Source organism: Gymnogyps californianus, chromosome 1 (assembly GCF_018139145.2).
Source record: "Gymnogyps californianus isolate 813 chromosome 1, ASM1813914v2, whole genome shotgun sequence".
In the NCBI taxonomy this organism is placed as follows: Eukaryota; Metazoa; Chordata; class Aves; order Accipitriformes; family Cathartidae; genus Gymnogyps; species Gymnogyps californianus.
This window is the reverse complement of record NC_059471.1, coordinates 193,607,930-193,623,274: the sequence shown is the minus strand read 5'-3', so window position 1 is coordinate 193,623,274 and position 15,345 is coordinate 193,607,930. Positions and strand designations below refer to the sequence as shown.

General features: G+C 40.0%; 2 protein-coding genes across 3 annotated transcripts in view; one reads left to right on the top strand and one right to left on the bottom strand.

The window, feature by feature from the left end:
* WNT16 (Wnt family member 16) overlaps nucleotides 1-15,345 on the bottom strand; it is an 873,674-nt gene that overhangs the window by 450,607 nt on the left and 407,722 nt on the right. The window lies entirely within an intron of this gene.
* AASS (aminoadipate-semialdehyde synthase) overlaps nucleotides 1-15,345 on the top strand; it is a 32,059-nt gene that overhangs the window by 5,886 nt on the left and 10,828 nt on the right. For both annotated transcript variants that reach the window (XM_050893015.1, XM_050893023.1), the window contains 12 exons: nucleotides 723-801; nucleotides 892-1,019; nucleotides 1,192-1,340; nucleotides 2,580-2,702; nucleotides 2,855-2,966; nucleotides 3,489-3,548; nucleotides 3,643-3,710; nucleotides 7,401-7,522; nucleotides 11,854-11,983; nucleotides 12,867-12,977; nucleotides 14,299-14,407; nucleotides 14,840-14,980. In XM_050893015.1, the coding sequence (XP_050748972.1) occupies nucleotides 723-801; nucleotides 892-1,019; nucleotides 1,192-1,340; nucleotides 2,580-2,702; nucleotides 2,855-2,966; nucleotides 3,489-3,548; nucleotides 3,643-3,710; nucleotides 7,401-7,522; nucleotides 11,854-11,983; nucleotides 12,867-12,977; nucleotides 14,299-14,407; nucleotides 14,840-14,980 (1,332 nt within the window). The remainder of the gene's footprint in view (nucleotides 1-722; nucleotides 802-891; nucleotides 1,020-1,191; nucleotides 1,341-2,579; nucleotides 2,703-2,854; nucleotides 2,967-3,488; nucleotides 3,549-3,642; nucleotides 3,711-7,400; nucleotides 7,523-11,853; nucleotides 11,984-12,866; nucleotides 12,978-14,298; nucleotides 14,408-14,839; nucleotides 14,981-15,345) is intronic.

Sequence of the window (15,345 nt, the reverse complement as noted above, 5' to 3'; positions counted from 1 at the left end):
CTCTGTTGACTCTGGGCTCACAAGGTATATTGAATCACCCCACTAAAGAATGGGGGAAAGAATTATTTTTTCTAATACTTGCTGAGTTTTTATATCTGTTTCTATAGCACTGACTTGGCTTACAAGTGCTGGACTTTAGAGCTATTTTCTACGACATGGGAAAAAGGCTTACCCCTGGTTTTGGCAACAAAGATCAGTTAACTAGGCTCCAGCTATAAAGTGAAATCACAGCCTATGTAAATGTGTGCTTTCTGGACAAAAGGATGGCATGTCTGAAAGGCCTGTGTTCTATGATCACAGCTCACTGGGAAAGTCATCTTGAAGTTCTTTGCCTTTAGAACAGCCTGGTTGGTGAGGAGTGGCTTCAGGGATCTTCCCTAAAGAGAAACTGCTCCTCAGAGTGGCAGCAAAACCATCTATTGTGGCTGAGTTGAGGCCTCCCAGCTCTGCCATTAGAAATATAAACGAGGCGTTGAATTGTGGGTCAGGCATACCGCAGTAATGGGGAATGATGTAAATTCCTTGTATGTAGAGCTCAGGCAGCTTTGTTTTGGATAAGTGGGGGTATGTGTGAAACAGTTTGTACATCTCTCAAGATATTATCTGGCAGGACTGTGAAGTTGTGCATGGCATTTTTATATTTGTTTTCACGCACAAAATGAGCAGTGTTACACTACCTTTATATTCTCTGCACATTCTGAATCCTACTTCATGGTTTACAGGGTGCTCAAGAAATGTTCAATGCCCTCCCATGTGAGTTTGTGGAACCACATGAGTTAAAGGAAGTTTCCAGAACTGGAGGTATGCTGTGACAATAAAGTGATTGAAAACACTGGAACCCTTTTTGTCCAAGTATAACAGCTAATTTTTTTTTTTTTTTTTTAACCTCAGACCTCAGAAAAGTCTATGGCACAGTGTTAAGTCGTCACCATCATCTTGTAAGGAAACACGATGGACTATATGATCCAGTAGACTATGATAAACATCCAGAACTTTACACTTCTCGCTTTAACACTGATGTGAGCATCTCTTCTGTTCTTTTATGAAAGGTTTTCCACAGAGTGTTGGTACTTACTACACCTTTCCATATCCATCGATTGAGAGAGCATTCATTTGAAACACTAGACCAGGGGCTTTCAACTTCTTGAAGTACTAGATGACAACACCAGGCATCTGTAACTTTCTTTGCAGATTGCACCCTACACAACTTGTTTAATTAATGGCATATACTGGGAACAACATACTCCCCGCTTGTTAAGTCGACAGGATGCTCAGAAGCTGCTGGTGCCAGTTAGATCTGCTGCTGGTGCAACAGAGGGCTGTCCTGAGTTACCACACAAGTAAGACACCTCAGTTCACTTGTAACAATTCTTCAGCACCATGATCATAATATGTACGATATACATAATATAGTACGATAGTCGTAATGTTAGGCAGTTTCACCACAGTATCTACCAAATGATTCTGTTTCTTACGTTGTTCCTCTTGCATGTTGCACAATGCCCCATTGATTCTGCTTTTGTTCTTCTGTGCTTTGCAGTCTTGTTTTCACAGTTTGGAGTTTTTGAAAACATCTCAGTACAAATGATCAACAGGTATCGGCTGTCTTTCTGCAAAGGGAGTTCTGCCATTGATCCTTGTGCAGAATCCAATACAAATAGTGTGACATTTGGGAAATGTACCTGCTGCACCATTATTGCTAGAAGTTTCTATGCCTGAGCAGAGTTTGTTGGTTAAGTTCTTCCTACCCTGTCATTTGGCTTCTACAAGTTCCATAACTGTTTCTTAACACCTCTGATTTCTGCAGCAGGTAGCAGAAATGCTTCACAACCCTGCATAGCTTTAAGGATGGAATGTGGGGTGCAAATCTGGGGTCTGTCTCCTTTCAGTGTGGGTGGGAGCCACCCTTTCTCTAATAGCCCTGTGTAATAGTTCTCTGGGAGACGGGCCTGGGGATGGATTTGGGGAGGATATGGCAATGTATCCTGGTGAGGAAACAGGTCTTTGTCTCTTCTCTGCCCACTCTTGACACCTTTCTTTCTCTCACATGACAAATAAAGAATTTAAGTGTTAACCTTGAGTGGAGCCAGAGATTGTGAGTTAGGCTAATGAATGCTCCGCCTGCAGCAGCTATCTGTGAACTGAAAGGAGGCAGCCACTTCTTTAGGTTTCCCTTTATGATGGTGAAGTTATTCTAGTGCAGGACTGCCCAGTGACAGCTCAGGGGAATTGGTAGATGGGTAATGAATGGGAGGTGTTGGCAGCACATGGAGTACAGAGAAAAAATTATGGATGAGTGGATTCTTCTGGTCTTTGAGAAGTTACACATGAAATATGGATCCTGTTGATGGGAATGGCAATCTTATGACTACAGTAGGGCCAGATTTCCATTACATTTCTGGATGTCATTGTTTGTGTTGTGTTGACTTCTAAATTGGTTAAGATGAATGAAACTACAAGTCTGATAGATCTTCTCACATTTCTTTTATTTCCTGTTCACTTGTGATCTTTTATACCTATGTTTCTTAGTAATTTGTATAACGCTCTATTCCTTTGTATTCTTTGTTTAATTGCTCTAGACTTCTGGCAATATGTGACATTTCAGCAGACACTGGAGGATCTATAGAATTTATGACGGAGTGTACAACAATTGACAGTCCATTTTGTATGTATGATGCTGACCAGCATATTATTCATGACAGGTGGGAGACCCTTTAATTTTTATTGCTTTCCTCTGTAATTTATACAGTGAAACATTATATTGAAAAATCATGCGTTTGAGACACTTCTGAAAGGTAGTACCTTTCAGGTGCCAAGGAGGAGTAGTTTAGAAGAGCTGTGTTCTCTCTTTCAGTGTTGAAGGCTCTGGGATTCTGATGTGTTCCATCGACAATCTGCCAGCACAGCTTCCTATAGAAGCAACAGAGTACTTTGGTGATATGCTTTTCCCGTATATTGAAGAGATGGTAAGGTCTTATGTGTCCAACAAGAAGGTAAAAGGCTCGGACTTTGGTCTGCTTATTTGTTGCTTTTCTGGTCTCCTGTATACATTCAAAAGGAATCTGCTGTAGAACATAACTGACTTTGTACTTCAAAAAAAAGAAAAAAAGCTTCCTAAGTCAATACTTTCAAAAAGCAACATGTGAATGAGACATTAGTGACCTGGATGTCTTAGGGATTTGTCAAAAACACTTTCTGTAGGCAGGGAACAGGCTCTGGCAGGTAGTTCATTGCTCCTGGACCCTGCAGTAGATGTCTAAATCTGATTTTTTTGGGGCACTCAACAATCACTCACAATCAGACTGCTGTTTGAATTCCTGTATTTTCATAAAAGTCAAATGACAGTGATCAGGGCCAGGAGAATTTCAGATCTACAAGGTATTGGTATTGTTGCATGCATTTAAATGTTGCTTAAAATCTTGGTGTTTTACTCTGAAAAAAATTAAGGGAAATAAAATGACCTAATTCAAAATAACTTCTCTCCATAGCTTTTATCAGAAGGCTCAGAACCTCTTGAAAGCCAGAATTACTCATCTGTTGTTCGAGATGTAAGTTTTGCAATTTGGCACTCTTGCTTGTCTTCCTCTGCTTTAAAACATACAGGTATAAAAAAACCTCAAAATTTGTTTCATGTATTTCTAGGCAGTGATTGCATCCAATGGCTCACTGACGGCTAAGTATGAATATATCCAGAAATTGAGGGAGAGCAGGTAATGTATAGCTTCTTGAAGTTTATTTGGTTCAGGATTTAAAAAAAAAACTTGTCTGCATTCTATCTCCCCTTTTGCATTTATTTACTTTTGTGTTTTGGTGGAATACTGCTATATTGCACTGTGTCTAAATGTCTCCTAGCTTGATGATTTCCTTCTTTCTTCATGCACATTACCTAAATCATTAACATGTGTTGTTAGTAACTTATATTGAAGTTGAGAAAGTGGTCATTTTTCTCTTTCTTACATTATGAAGACTGTTTTACCAGAGGCAGAAAACAGCCACATGCCAGTATTATTCTGTTACTCCTTGCCCTTTTAAAATGGGTATAACATACGGCCCTTTGAAAGGAATGGCTGAAAGGAAAAGGCTCTCTAATATACCTTGAATCTAGTTTCCTCTAGTATGGCTCAAGTGCTGTGCTGTATAGCATTGTTCTGTGACTGGATGTATTCAGGAGCCTCTGTGAGACTCTCAGACTTTTCATTATATTCCTGTAGCTACAGCTTTAGCTACCACTTCATCCATACCCTGTCTCAGTAGTTATCCGCCAGTGGTAACATGAAAGAAGTAGCATTGAGTGGATTAAGCTAACAAAAGTATAAATAACCTGGATATCCCTTCCCTTCCCCTTGCTCCCTGTTATTAACAAACACCTATAGTTTACCTATGAAAAATGTTAATTTGTCAATGAGTGGGTACGTCTGGCTTCATGTTCATGGTCAATGCCAGCTGCACTGTACATCATATAAAAGCTGAAATTGGTCTGCCCACAAGCACTGCACACACTATGTGCTAAAAGCATGGTGTGTTGACTTTTGCTTGCCAAACTGAACTTGTGCATGATGAACTATAGGTGTGTTTTCCACTCAAAGTAACATGCTGTTTGCCTCTCAAAGACTTCAGCTCACAGTGATTTTTGTTGTGTGCTGTTGGTAGACCACCTCAAGAGGCTGTCTCAGTAACAAATATTGTTATTCCTCACACAGCACGATGATCTGGTTATTTTTGCTTTCTCCATAATTGCTTGCATGGTCTTGTGTGAACTACCCTGAGAATCTGGAGACTTCATTCCCAATGGGGTTTTTGTGGGGAGAGTTCTGATATTTCTGCAGACCTGCGTGTTGCATGTGATGTGCAGTTGTTCATGGGTGTTGTTCACTTAGCTGTCAGAAAAGCAAGACCTGCTAACAATACTCTCCTTTACTTTGCAAACTTTGGAGATAATGCAAATGAAAGCAGGGATTTTACTGCTTAAGGTGTGATAGTTTAGCTAGAGATAGGCTCTTGTTTAGAGCCTGTAGGAATTATATGGCTTGTGTTATTACTCTAACAAAGTATTATGCTGTGTCTAGTTTAGTTTCTGAGGGCTCTATTTAGACTAATTGCTTATACCCTTTGGAAGTCCATGAACATTTCAGACATAGGATAGCCAGACTGTATGAGCTGAACTGTCTTGGGTGCCGTTAGAATGCAGGAGCAGTTTGATTTACTGAACTCATCTCCATCTTTTCACCTTTACTTGCTTCATACCTGCTACCGGTTCCTCATCCACAGCTGCAATGGCATATCCCATTAACAGTGTGGACCTCTAAGTATTACTGTTACTTGTTCATAGATTAACATAACTGAATTATTTAAACTTGTATGTAGAGAATAGGCATAATCTGAAATGTTCTTTTCTGGGACTATGTAGTTTCTGTTCCCACTCTTGATGGGTCATTTGGCAGCTCGTGTTTGTGCCTGTCCTAGAGCAGACATGCTATGTTTGATCCAAATGTGACCTCATTCTAGAGACTGGAAAAGTTTTTAATAAGTATCGTAAGAAGTTTGATTGCAAAATCCAGCTTGCTTTCATATAGGAAGTCTCCTCTTCGTCAACAGTGTTGCTCCAAGCTCCTGCATACCACTTCTGCTCCCTATAAATAAAGGGTGGAGAGGAATTCTTTCTCTTCCCTTGCTCATGAGGGTGTAGCTGTGGAAGAAGATGTTCTATTAGAATTGATAGGAGGAGGAGGAAGGTCCTTGAGTTTGTCATGTGAAAGGATATGATGGGCTTAGGAGGCTTTCTGTGAATGGATTAAATAATGATTTAACTTTTTGAAAGAAATCAAATCTGTAGAACTTGTATGAAGGTCAAAATGTACAGTAATCTGTAGTAATAATTTAGATAGATTAGAGAGGTGATACATTGGTACATCCTGTTCAGATTTAATGAATTGAAAAGAATGACTTTTAAAAAAAATTTAAGCCTGAAAGTAGAGGAAGGGAGGATGGAACATCTGGAATTTTGGAGAGTAATTCAAGCTTTACAAATACTCAGACACAGTAGGCTGGAATGTGCTTCAGACAGATGATATAGTTGTATTTGGTATTGATTTAACTCTCTTCACTCAGGGTAGTCTTTCAATGCTATTGTTTGAGGCCTTGTTCCCCCAAATGTACTTGGGTATTTCATACCATGCTTTAGGTCATGCAATACCGTTCTTGTTGTCATGCTATTAGGTATTGCTCTAGCAGGCTGCAACACCATCCTTCATTATTATGGCCATTTTTGAATTGAAAAAACACAACCGAAAATTGACTTATGGATGCCATGTGGAGCCCCAAAAAGGTCTGAACCAAACATTATTTAGTAGACATATGGTTAGTCCTCTTCTAAGGACAATAGCTTTAAGCAAAGTGGACATGAACTTGTCAGCTAGAGGTCAGGATTCTTTCTGTGGCATAATCCACAATGCAGTATATGCCTGTGTAAACTCTGAGTAGATAAAGGGGAAATTGAGGAACTTGCTTATACGCTTAGGAAGTTTCCCATAAGTCTGTATCTTCGAAGGTCCTACCTATTTGTTGAAATTTGTTTTCAGGATATGGGATAAGAAAAGCCAAACCTCAATCTCCATTAATTAGGTTAAACAATAGGGCAATGAACAGCTTCCTTTTCTTCAACAATAATAAGTACTTTAAGAAAATTTTTTTATTTGCTAAGTAGTTTTTGTTTGCATAGTGATGATACTTTAGACAAACAGTTTTACAATCCTAATTTTACAACTTAATGCAAATTTAAGCTAAAAGGAAAAATAATTATAAACAAACAAAATGTGTTTTCTTACTATAATTTATACATTTATGAGAGCATATTTAAACAACTGCTGAACTACGTTATTCTGGTTGGCAAAGAAATGCAAAATCTGATGTGAATACATTTTATACTGAAAGTCAACAGGAGAGCTACTTCTTAAATTTATTTAGGAGAGTAGTAGAAGCTCGGTTGAAACACTCTGATGGTTTTCAACTCGGAGTTCTTGTCTGCAAACAGGATTTCTTAATTTGGCATTAACTTTTATTTGACTTTTATTGACTGTCATGTTCCTATGATGGACTAATATGAACCTAATATGAAAAATTTGTTGAACAGCCAGTAGCAATTGGAGAAGCAGTGGAGATGTTGATGGATTTGATCATGTTTATATTAGAGGAAAGAAACTAGAAGTTATGCAGCAGAAGAATGGAAGCAGTACTAGACAGTGATTGCCCAGTCTTGGGTTAGATAGCCAGGAACTTGACTCTTGGTCTGAATAGAGCTCTTGGTTTGTAGACTTACTAAAACATACTTATTCTGTTAGCTTTAGCAGCTTACAGTTTCCTTCTTCTGTGTGGTTTTTAATTTTGCCTGTAACACCTCCTAGGGAATACGCTCAGTCACTGAAGATGGGTAATAAGAAGAGGGTTTTATTGCTCGGATCTGGCTATGTTTCTGGCCCTGTACTTGAATATCTCACTAGAGATTCCAACGTTGACATCACAGTTGGTATGTAAGACTCTGCTTGTTTTTCATTGAAAAATTATGTCGTATTTAAACCTGCTAGCATGGCAGAACCTTTCTCATAAGTAATAAATGGATCTGCTTCTGAGAACAGATAAAGAAAATCTTCATTATTATGCACAGCAGAAAAGGATTTTGTAGCTTTCTGAGCATTTTGAGTTTATATAATCGATTTGAAAATTACATAGCCACATTAAAAGTTAACTGTTTGCATGTGTAACCTATAGGGAAATTAGAAGTATTTTTCCTTCTAACCTGCTTTGGGCTTGGGTTTGGTTTTGTAGCTAGTCAGTCACTTTTGTTGGTGCTTGGCTGTGTTTTCAGCCTCACACAACAAGAAAATGAAATTGTTTTTATAGACATCTGTATGAGTGAAGCCTCTGCTGTTGTTACAACCAGTACTGTGGTGGTAAACCTTCAGACCCTGATCTTCCCATCAGCCCCACATGCCTGCTTGTTTATTCCTCTGTTTTGATTTTATCTGTAGCATATTTCAGTCTGGGCATCTCAGAAACACTTTTCTGTACCCTCAATGATGACTTTACCCTGATTCTGTGATTTCAGATTTAAAACGCAGGCTGTATTGCCTGAAAGATACTTCGCTGGGAAGTGGTTTCCTTTAAAACTTACCATTGTATTTATATTGATTTTTGTTGTTGTTATTGTTGTTGCTTTGGTTTGGTTTTTCCCTTCATGCTACTTTCATACTTGGCTGCTTTTGCTACCCTTTGTGGTGATAACTGTAGTACTGGGAAAAGATTTACTAGGAGGGAGTGGGGAACTCTATTGTTATTAGCACTGCCTGATGCGGTGAACAGGGAAGGATTACAGCAATGTGCAGTGTCCATCCCCTCATCAGTACGGAGGCTGCATCTAGTCCCTGGAATACAGTAGCAGTAAGGGAAACCAGGTGAACTGGAAGATCTGTTTTGCAAAGCACTGAGCAAACATAGCAGGTGCCTCTTATCTGGGTAGCTTAAAAACATGCAGTTTCTACAGCACACACACAAAAAAGCTCAGAAGGAAAGAGACACAAAGATGTTACTTGTCTAATATTTGACAGCAGGCAGGTAGATGAAGAAAGCGTAAAATGCGCATCTCAGTGTCACATTTGGTTCCCTACTGTTAGGCTACACCATTTTAAATCCAAATGACAAAAATCTTAACTGAGAAACCTTCATGTAATCAGCTTTTTTTGGTTTGAATTTGTAGATGATTTTTGCCTAGCTCTTTTCTCTCAGCACAAGTTGATTAGTAGGGTACGGAGAATCACCCTCTGGCAATGTTTATTTCCCATTGACTTTGGAAAGGCTGTAAGGAAATAAGGCCCTAAGTTAGAGGCACAGATGCTTTTAATTCTCCGTAAGCCTGTGCCCCACCTGCTGCCTTCTTTGCCCACTCCTTTCTCCTGGCTGTGTTCCCATTGCTGTCCTTGTGCTGGCAGCATGGTGAGCTGGGACAGGAAACCAATTCACTTTCAGTCAGATGTGGCAAATACTGGTTTCTTTAACCTGGATCTCTTTTTCAGTTCTGCTTTCCTTAGAATGATAAGTGCTGATGGCAGTGGGAGTAAGATAATACAGGAAGGAACAAGTGGAGGCAGGCAGAGACTGGATTTCTCCCTGTTAGTGATAATATTAGCATTTGCAGGATTGGTAGGACTAAGCCATAGGTAAATATTGAAATTAGTCAGATTGAATCTGGGCCTTTTAGTCATATCTGGCCTAAGGAAAAGCTTAATGTTTTTATCTTTGTTAAGTTAAAAATGGTGAATGCTGTGAATTGTTTTTGGTTTAAGCTATTAAGCTGTTCTTGGCTATAAATAGGAATTCTGTTAAAATGTACTGAAACAGAGTTTTGAAAGATTTCTTTTTTAACCAGATTTACCTATAAATGTATGGCTACATGGAATGAGGGCTGGGGTAAGCTTTTCTGGGCACATGTTTGTTTACTAAATCTGTTAGTTAGCTGTGTTGAACCTTCATGTTCATCAAGACCTTAAAACTAGTAAAGGTTTTCCTGTCTCACTTAAACCAGGCACAGCCTGAAAAAGAAAAACAAATTTTCCTCTTTGGACTTTTTCCCCTCCTGGACTTCTAGTCAACTTCTTGCTTTTCAGTGAAGTAGTCTGTGCTTTTGCGGAAATAGCTACTACCATCAAAAACTGATTGAATGCTTCACCTCTGCATTTATTTGGCCAGGTTAGAGAAGTGACCATTTTTAAAACCAGGAGAAAATATGTACTGCATAGTGACCTAAAATACTTTAGGCCTCAAGATAAATTGTCACACTAATTGAAAATGGTTGTTTTTCAGCAGGATGATGCTAATACAAAACCAGTTTACTTTTAAAACACATTGGGCATACAATTTTTCCATTGCAGTCTTCCCTCAAGAGTCAGTGCAACACAATAGTTCATTAAATTGGGAAGTCAAAGCAAGAACAAAACCTCTGCCTGTTTCAATGCTATTTAATTATTCTGTTTCACAAGAGGTTGTAAACCTGCAAGGAAAGGCACTTTTTGGGGTAGGCAATTATTTTTTATTTTTTCCCCTACCTTTCTAGTTGTGCGGTGTTTCTCCAGCAAATTGATGAGCTCATGAATGCCAATAGTACTTAATACATCTAGGACCATGATGCGAGTTTCTGGCATTCTAGTTTTCTCCTATACCTTGTTCTGCCAAGCAGGCCACTGGATGACTCGTTTAAGTAAGGGTTGGTAGACCCGAGAGGTGATGTCCCCCCCGAATCAAAGCATGAAGATTAAGTCTATTGTGTAATTGTCCACCAAATAAATAAGGAAAAGAAAAGTTGCTGCTTGGTTTCATAGTGCTGTGGGATGTCCTTGAGTTTCTACTTGTTACTCTAACTTTGGTTCTCTTTCTCTCCTTTTTAAAGTTTTTCATTCGTCTGATCCTTTTGACTCCCTACCCCTAACAGTTTTTCCACTAATACTCGATCTCCCCCCAAAATACCGGTCTGCCTGAATGGGCTAGTGGTACTTTTGACTGGGCATTGTAGAGCTGCTGTTATATTTTTCTGCTGGTTGTCTTTATTTTATTTTTCCCAGACCTCGCATGGTAGGATTATTGTTCTACTTCACATGAGCTGCCTTCTCCTATATCAACAGAAGTGTGTACTACAGCTCTCGCCGCTTTCTTGTGATCTTTCTCTAAAACTTTTCTCGAGCCTGAACATACACATCCAAGCACCCCTCTTGTGTGACTGTTATTTGCATTCTTCACCGTCAAACACTTTCTTTTAATTGATTTGCTTCTAGATCCAAGATAACAGTGCATTTCTAAGGATTCCAACCATCAGTGGTTTGGTCACTTGTTCTATGAAAACTTTGTAATGTCTTTTTCAGTATGTTTCGACGTTTACCAAAGAGTGGCAGGTATTCATCTGAGATATCAAAGACTGAACCTCCAGTATGTATGTTTTTTAAAACCTAGAATATACCTTGCTACAGGTTTTTATGAGGGGTCAGAGTTAAAGACACGGGAGTATGCTTTTGGGGTAGATCACAGCCCTGCCTAGCCTATAATAAAAGTGTTGGGTTTTTGTAACTAGTTAATGACACTTGTGTGACACATTTCTGCGTAAGAGATGCATTCATTCAGCAGACTCTTTTCCCTCTCTCTAAAAAACACATACGTGTAAATGTGTGCTTCTTTCTGTTTAGTATATCTGTTTTCCCACCATGTGGGTGCTCAGTTACATGGCAAATGTAGACAGTGCTGCTGTAAAAAACCATGCAGGGAGTACACGTGCACATGATGCAAGCGAGCCACTGGGTTCTGGGGTGTCCTACTGCACAAAGATAGGTTTAACAGTTGTTTATCTCATGTTCTAGACCCACTTCTTCATAGAGTGGAAAAGAAGGGAGATGACTTCTAGTTTTGCATAAATAACTTGTGTTGACCTAGTCTACTGATAGGAATACTGCAGTTAAAACTTTTGTTAATTTTAAGTACACCCACTAAGTTGCTAATTGGTTACAAGTCTGTTCTCGTTACACAATTTAGCAGTGAGTGGTTCTTTAGTTCTGAGAGTAAGTATTCTTTGTAGATTATTGTTCTTCAGTTATAGCTGCTATCGCTTGACACTGGCAATTGATAATAAAATTGACTGCTTTAGGGAAAGTAAGCTGCTTTATGCATGATTTCTCTTCAACTGTTAGTGACGGAAAACATCCATGCAACTGTTACTCCTTGGGAAGAAGGAGGTGTGTGTAAAGCACAATTATACATGGGAGTGCTTTGGACTTACTTTCATCTTTAGGTAACAGTTGATGTGTTTTACTTTTAAAACAGCATCTGTCATGAAGGAACAACTTGAACAACTGACGAAAAAATACAGCAACGTTACTTCAGTTCATATGGATGTCATTAAGCACGAGGAAGAGCTATCCGCTTTGGTGAAGAAACATGACCTTGTGATCAGGTCAGAATTCTGTGTAAAACATGATAGGCTCAACCCTGAGTCATGCTGCTTCTGTCTCCTAGTTCACTGACCTAAATGAACGTGGTAACTTTTTTTTTTAACACCCAAGAACTGGGGTCATATTTGTGTATGTAAATAGTTGTAACTGGCCGCTGCCTTCTCATGTAGCGGGGCATCAGGACTTTCAAAGGGGCTTTGACTGCAGCATCTTTTTAGAAGTGTTCACCAGTTACATGGACAGCCTTCTTAACGTGAGGGGCCAATTGCGTCCACCAGCGTATGTGTTCCTGGGATCAAATTTGCGTGTTTGCAAGAGCAGGCAAAAATCTGACATCTTGGTCGTTTCTCCTGAATATCCCATTAAGAAAGATCTCTTTCCAGGTATTGAAACAGGGGAGGAGATGACTTCATAGTCCTTGCCATTTTGTCCCTTTTGCCACAGATGTCATGAGTGTTGTTTCCTTTCCGTGTAGAGCATGCTTTTCACAAAGTACTTCAGCAAGATCATTGTAATGCAAGCTTTCTGAAGGATGGTTTTACAGTTTTGCATCTTCTAAACCTCCAGCATGCCTGTTTAGAAGGTGGCCTTGAAAAGAGGTCAGTGGTTTGTTTTTTACAAAGAGAAGTGTGACAAAAGATGCTGTCTAAAGAATGACTCCCCTATTGTCCTGTGCCCTGTTCTGAGTGCATACAACAATGCTCTTCTGATAGGGTAGCGTTTCACTTATGTAGGTATGAAACTGCTCAGGGCAAGGCAGGTACGACTATTGCATTTACTTGAGCTCTTTTGTAGGCATACAAAAAACATTTGTGAGTGTCTTTCCAGTGACAGCATAAGTAACTGGTTGGATTTTGATGTTGCATAACTCTCCTTCATTTGTAGTTTGCTGCCTTATTCAGCACATCCTTTGGTTGCCAAGAAATGTATTGACAACAAAGTGAACTTGGTAACAGCCAGCTACTTAACACCAGCTATGAAAGAACTCCAGGAGAGGTAGGTATGAAAGTAGCATCTCCCTGGTGTTGCTTCCTTCTTTAGTGCATTATCTGAATATTTTGCAGTCCATTACACCTGCAATGCTTATTGTGAATTACTGTTTTCTGCATTCTTTCTCCTTCCCTTTCTATGATGGAGGACTAAGTACCTTTCCCCAAAGTTGCATGTGGAGGCTGTGGCAGAGTGGAGAAATGAGTGCATACCCCAATCTGGTCAGACTAGTACTCTAAACACTGGAACGTACTTTTCTGCATGCCCCATCTTATTCCGTGTTAATGCGCCTTCCTCTCTTCCCTCAGACCTGTTAGGATGTTTGAGCTGGGCTGATATTCAAGCTGAGCAGCTGGGCTGTCCTCTTCTACCAGTGACAGCAAGCTTGTTTGTCATCCTTCGCATTCCCCTAATAAAAACTCATTCTTGGCTTATTGTATCTACAGAATTATCCTCCTTCATGCCACCTTCTTTTGGACAGGCCCACTATATTAGTCTCAAATTGGTGACAGTTCTAACTATTCTTATGTTTCTGTTGTCCTTATTATATGATTGGAAGTTGTTTTGGGCATGGAGCTTCATCTAGGTGCTCCTCTCAGTCACAGTACTGGAAACTCTGAAGTGAATTCAAGTGAGTGAGATGAGAATTGTACATGCCGTGTCTCTACAAAAGATAAAACCGAGAAAGCTACACAGGTAGAGAACTAGTGTTGCAGACAATGAGGGAGGTTTGGGGCCTCTTCTCCCCTTCTTGCTGTGATGCCAAGAGGTCATCTCTCTCTCTCTCTCTCTCCCTCCCCCCCCCCCCCCCTTCTTATTTGTCAAAACACAAAGTGATTTGGAAAATAAAATAAAATAAATCACCCCAGTTTGTGGTGATAAGCGAGCTGCTCTGGGAGTGTAGGCAACTATTAAAAAAAGAAAACCCAAATGCTTGTAATTTGGGAAAGAAGACCTTTCAATCTCTCTCCCCTGCAGGAGCTGTTTAGGGCAATTATGACTAGCTCTGTGCTCTCCTCTGCATTACTGCCTTCCTACATTTTAGCACTGTCCAGGAGAATGTGGGATATGGAGTAGCTGGTAGGAATTTCTTTCCCACCCCTAGACGATGCAGCAAAGTAAGAGAAACCAAGGCTAGAATGACTCTTAGACAATTGTCACTGTTCAGGTTTTAACATCTGCTTCTGTTTTTTTCCGCAAGCTGCAGACAGAGCCCAGAATTTACTGTGTTGAGGAAAGTTCACTGGGCCTTTGTTGGACAGATTTCCTGAATAAAAGGCCAGTAATAGTGAATATTCTGACAGTTCTGCATTTCTGTTATTTTTAGCGTAGAAGCTGCTGGTATTACAGTTATCAGTGAAATGGGTTTGGATCCTGGTCTTGACCATATGTTGGCAATGGAATGTATTGACAAGGCAAAAGAAGTTGGTGCTACGGTAAGGTTGGCAGGTAGTACGTAGTTCTGCCAAGATTTTATTAGTAAAGTTGTTCCTTTAACACCACTCAGTTTTTGGGCATGTCACTGATGTGTAACAGACTCTGGACACCTTACTTTTTCTGATGCTTGGAATTTGGTGCCAACTAATCCAATTGGTGAGGCCATCAACTAAGATGGCTTTGCCCCAGTGTATGTTTTGGTTTCCTCTCCTTTATGGACAGTGCCCGCAGTGTGACAGTTTGACACTGTTGCTCAGTGAAATTCTTTTGGTTTCCCCTGTCCACTGTAGATCATCTGATTTGGCCCATTTGGGGGATCACATCAAAAGAAAGTTTAAGAACTAATGGGAATTCTGCAGGGTAGCTCTGTACTGTTTGCATCGTGGTCTGCCTTCTCTTCATTGTTTCTTTCCTGTGGATAAATCTGACAGGTTGTATCCTACACTTCTTTCTGCGGTGGCCTACCAGCTCCAGAGCACTCTGACAATCCTCTGAGATACAAGTTCAGCTGGAGCCCACAAGGAGTGTTGCTGAATACAGTTCAGTCTGCTACGTATTTAAAAAATGGAGAGGTGAAGTAATCCTAACATTTCCATTTAAAGCCAGACGAAGGTGGTATTGGGCTAAGGAGGGAATTGGGATTTGTAAGGTGCTGTGTTTACTTTCCAGCCAGTGACAGTCAGTTGCCTAAGCAAGTTGCATACATCACTTAATCCTATGTTTGGAGCGTGATGGTGCCTGGCTGCTGCCAGCTTAATTCTTACTTGCTATATGGAAACTGATTGCAAAGAACGAGCATGTTCTAATGACTGAAGCACTGGATTGAGGTTGGTGTTCTGGGTTCAGCTTCCATCCCTGTTGTGTGTTGCTTTTGCCACTTAATTGCCCTGTCTTTGGCTCTGTGAAACAAAGGTGAGAAGGCATCCTTCTACTTGCT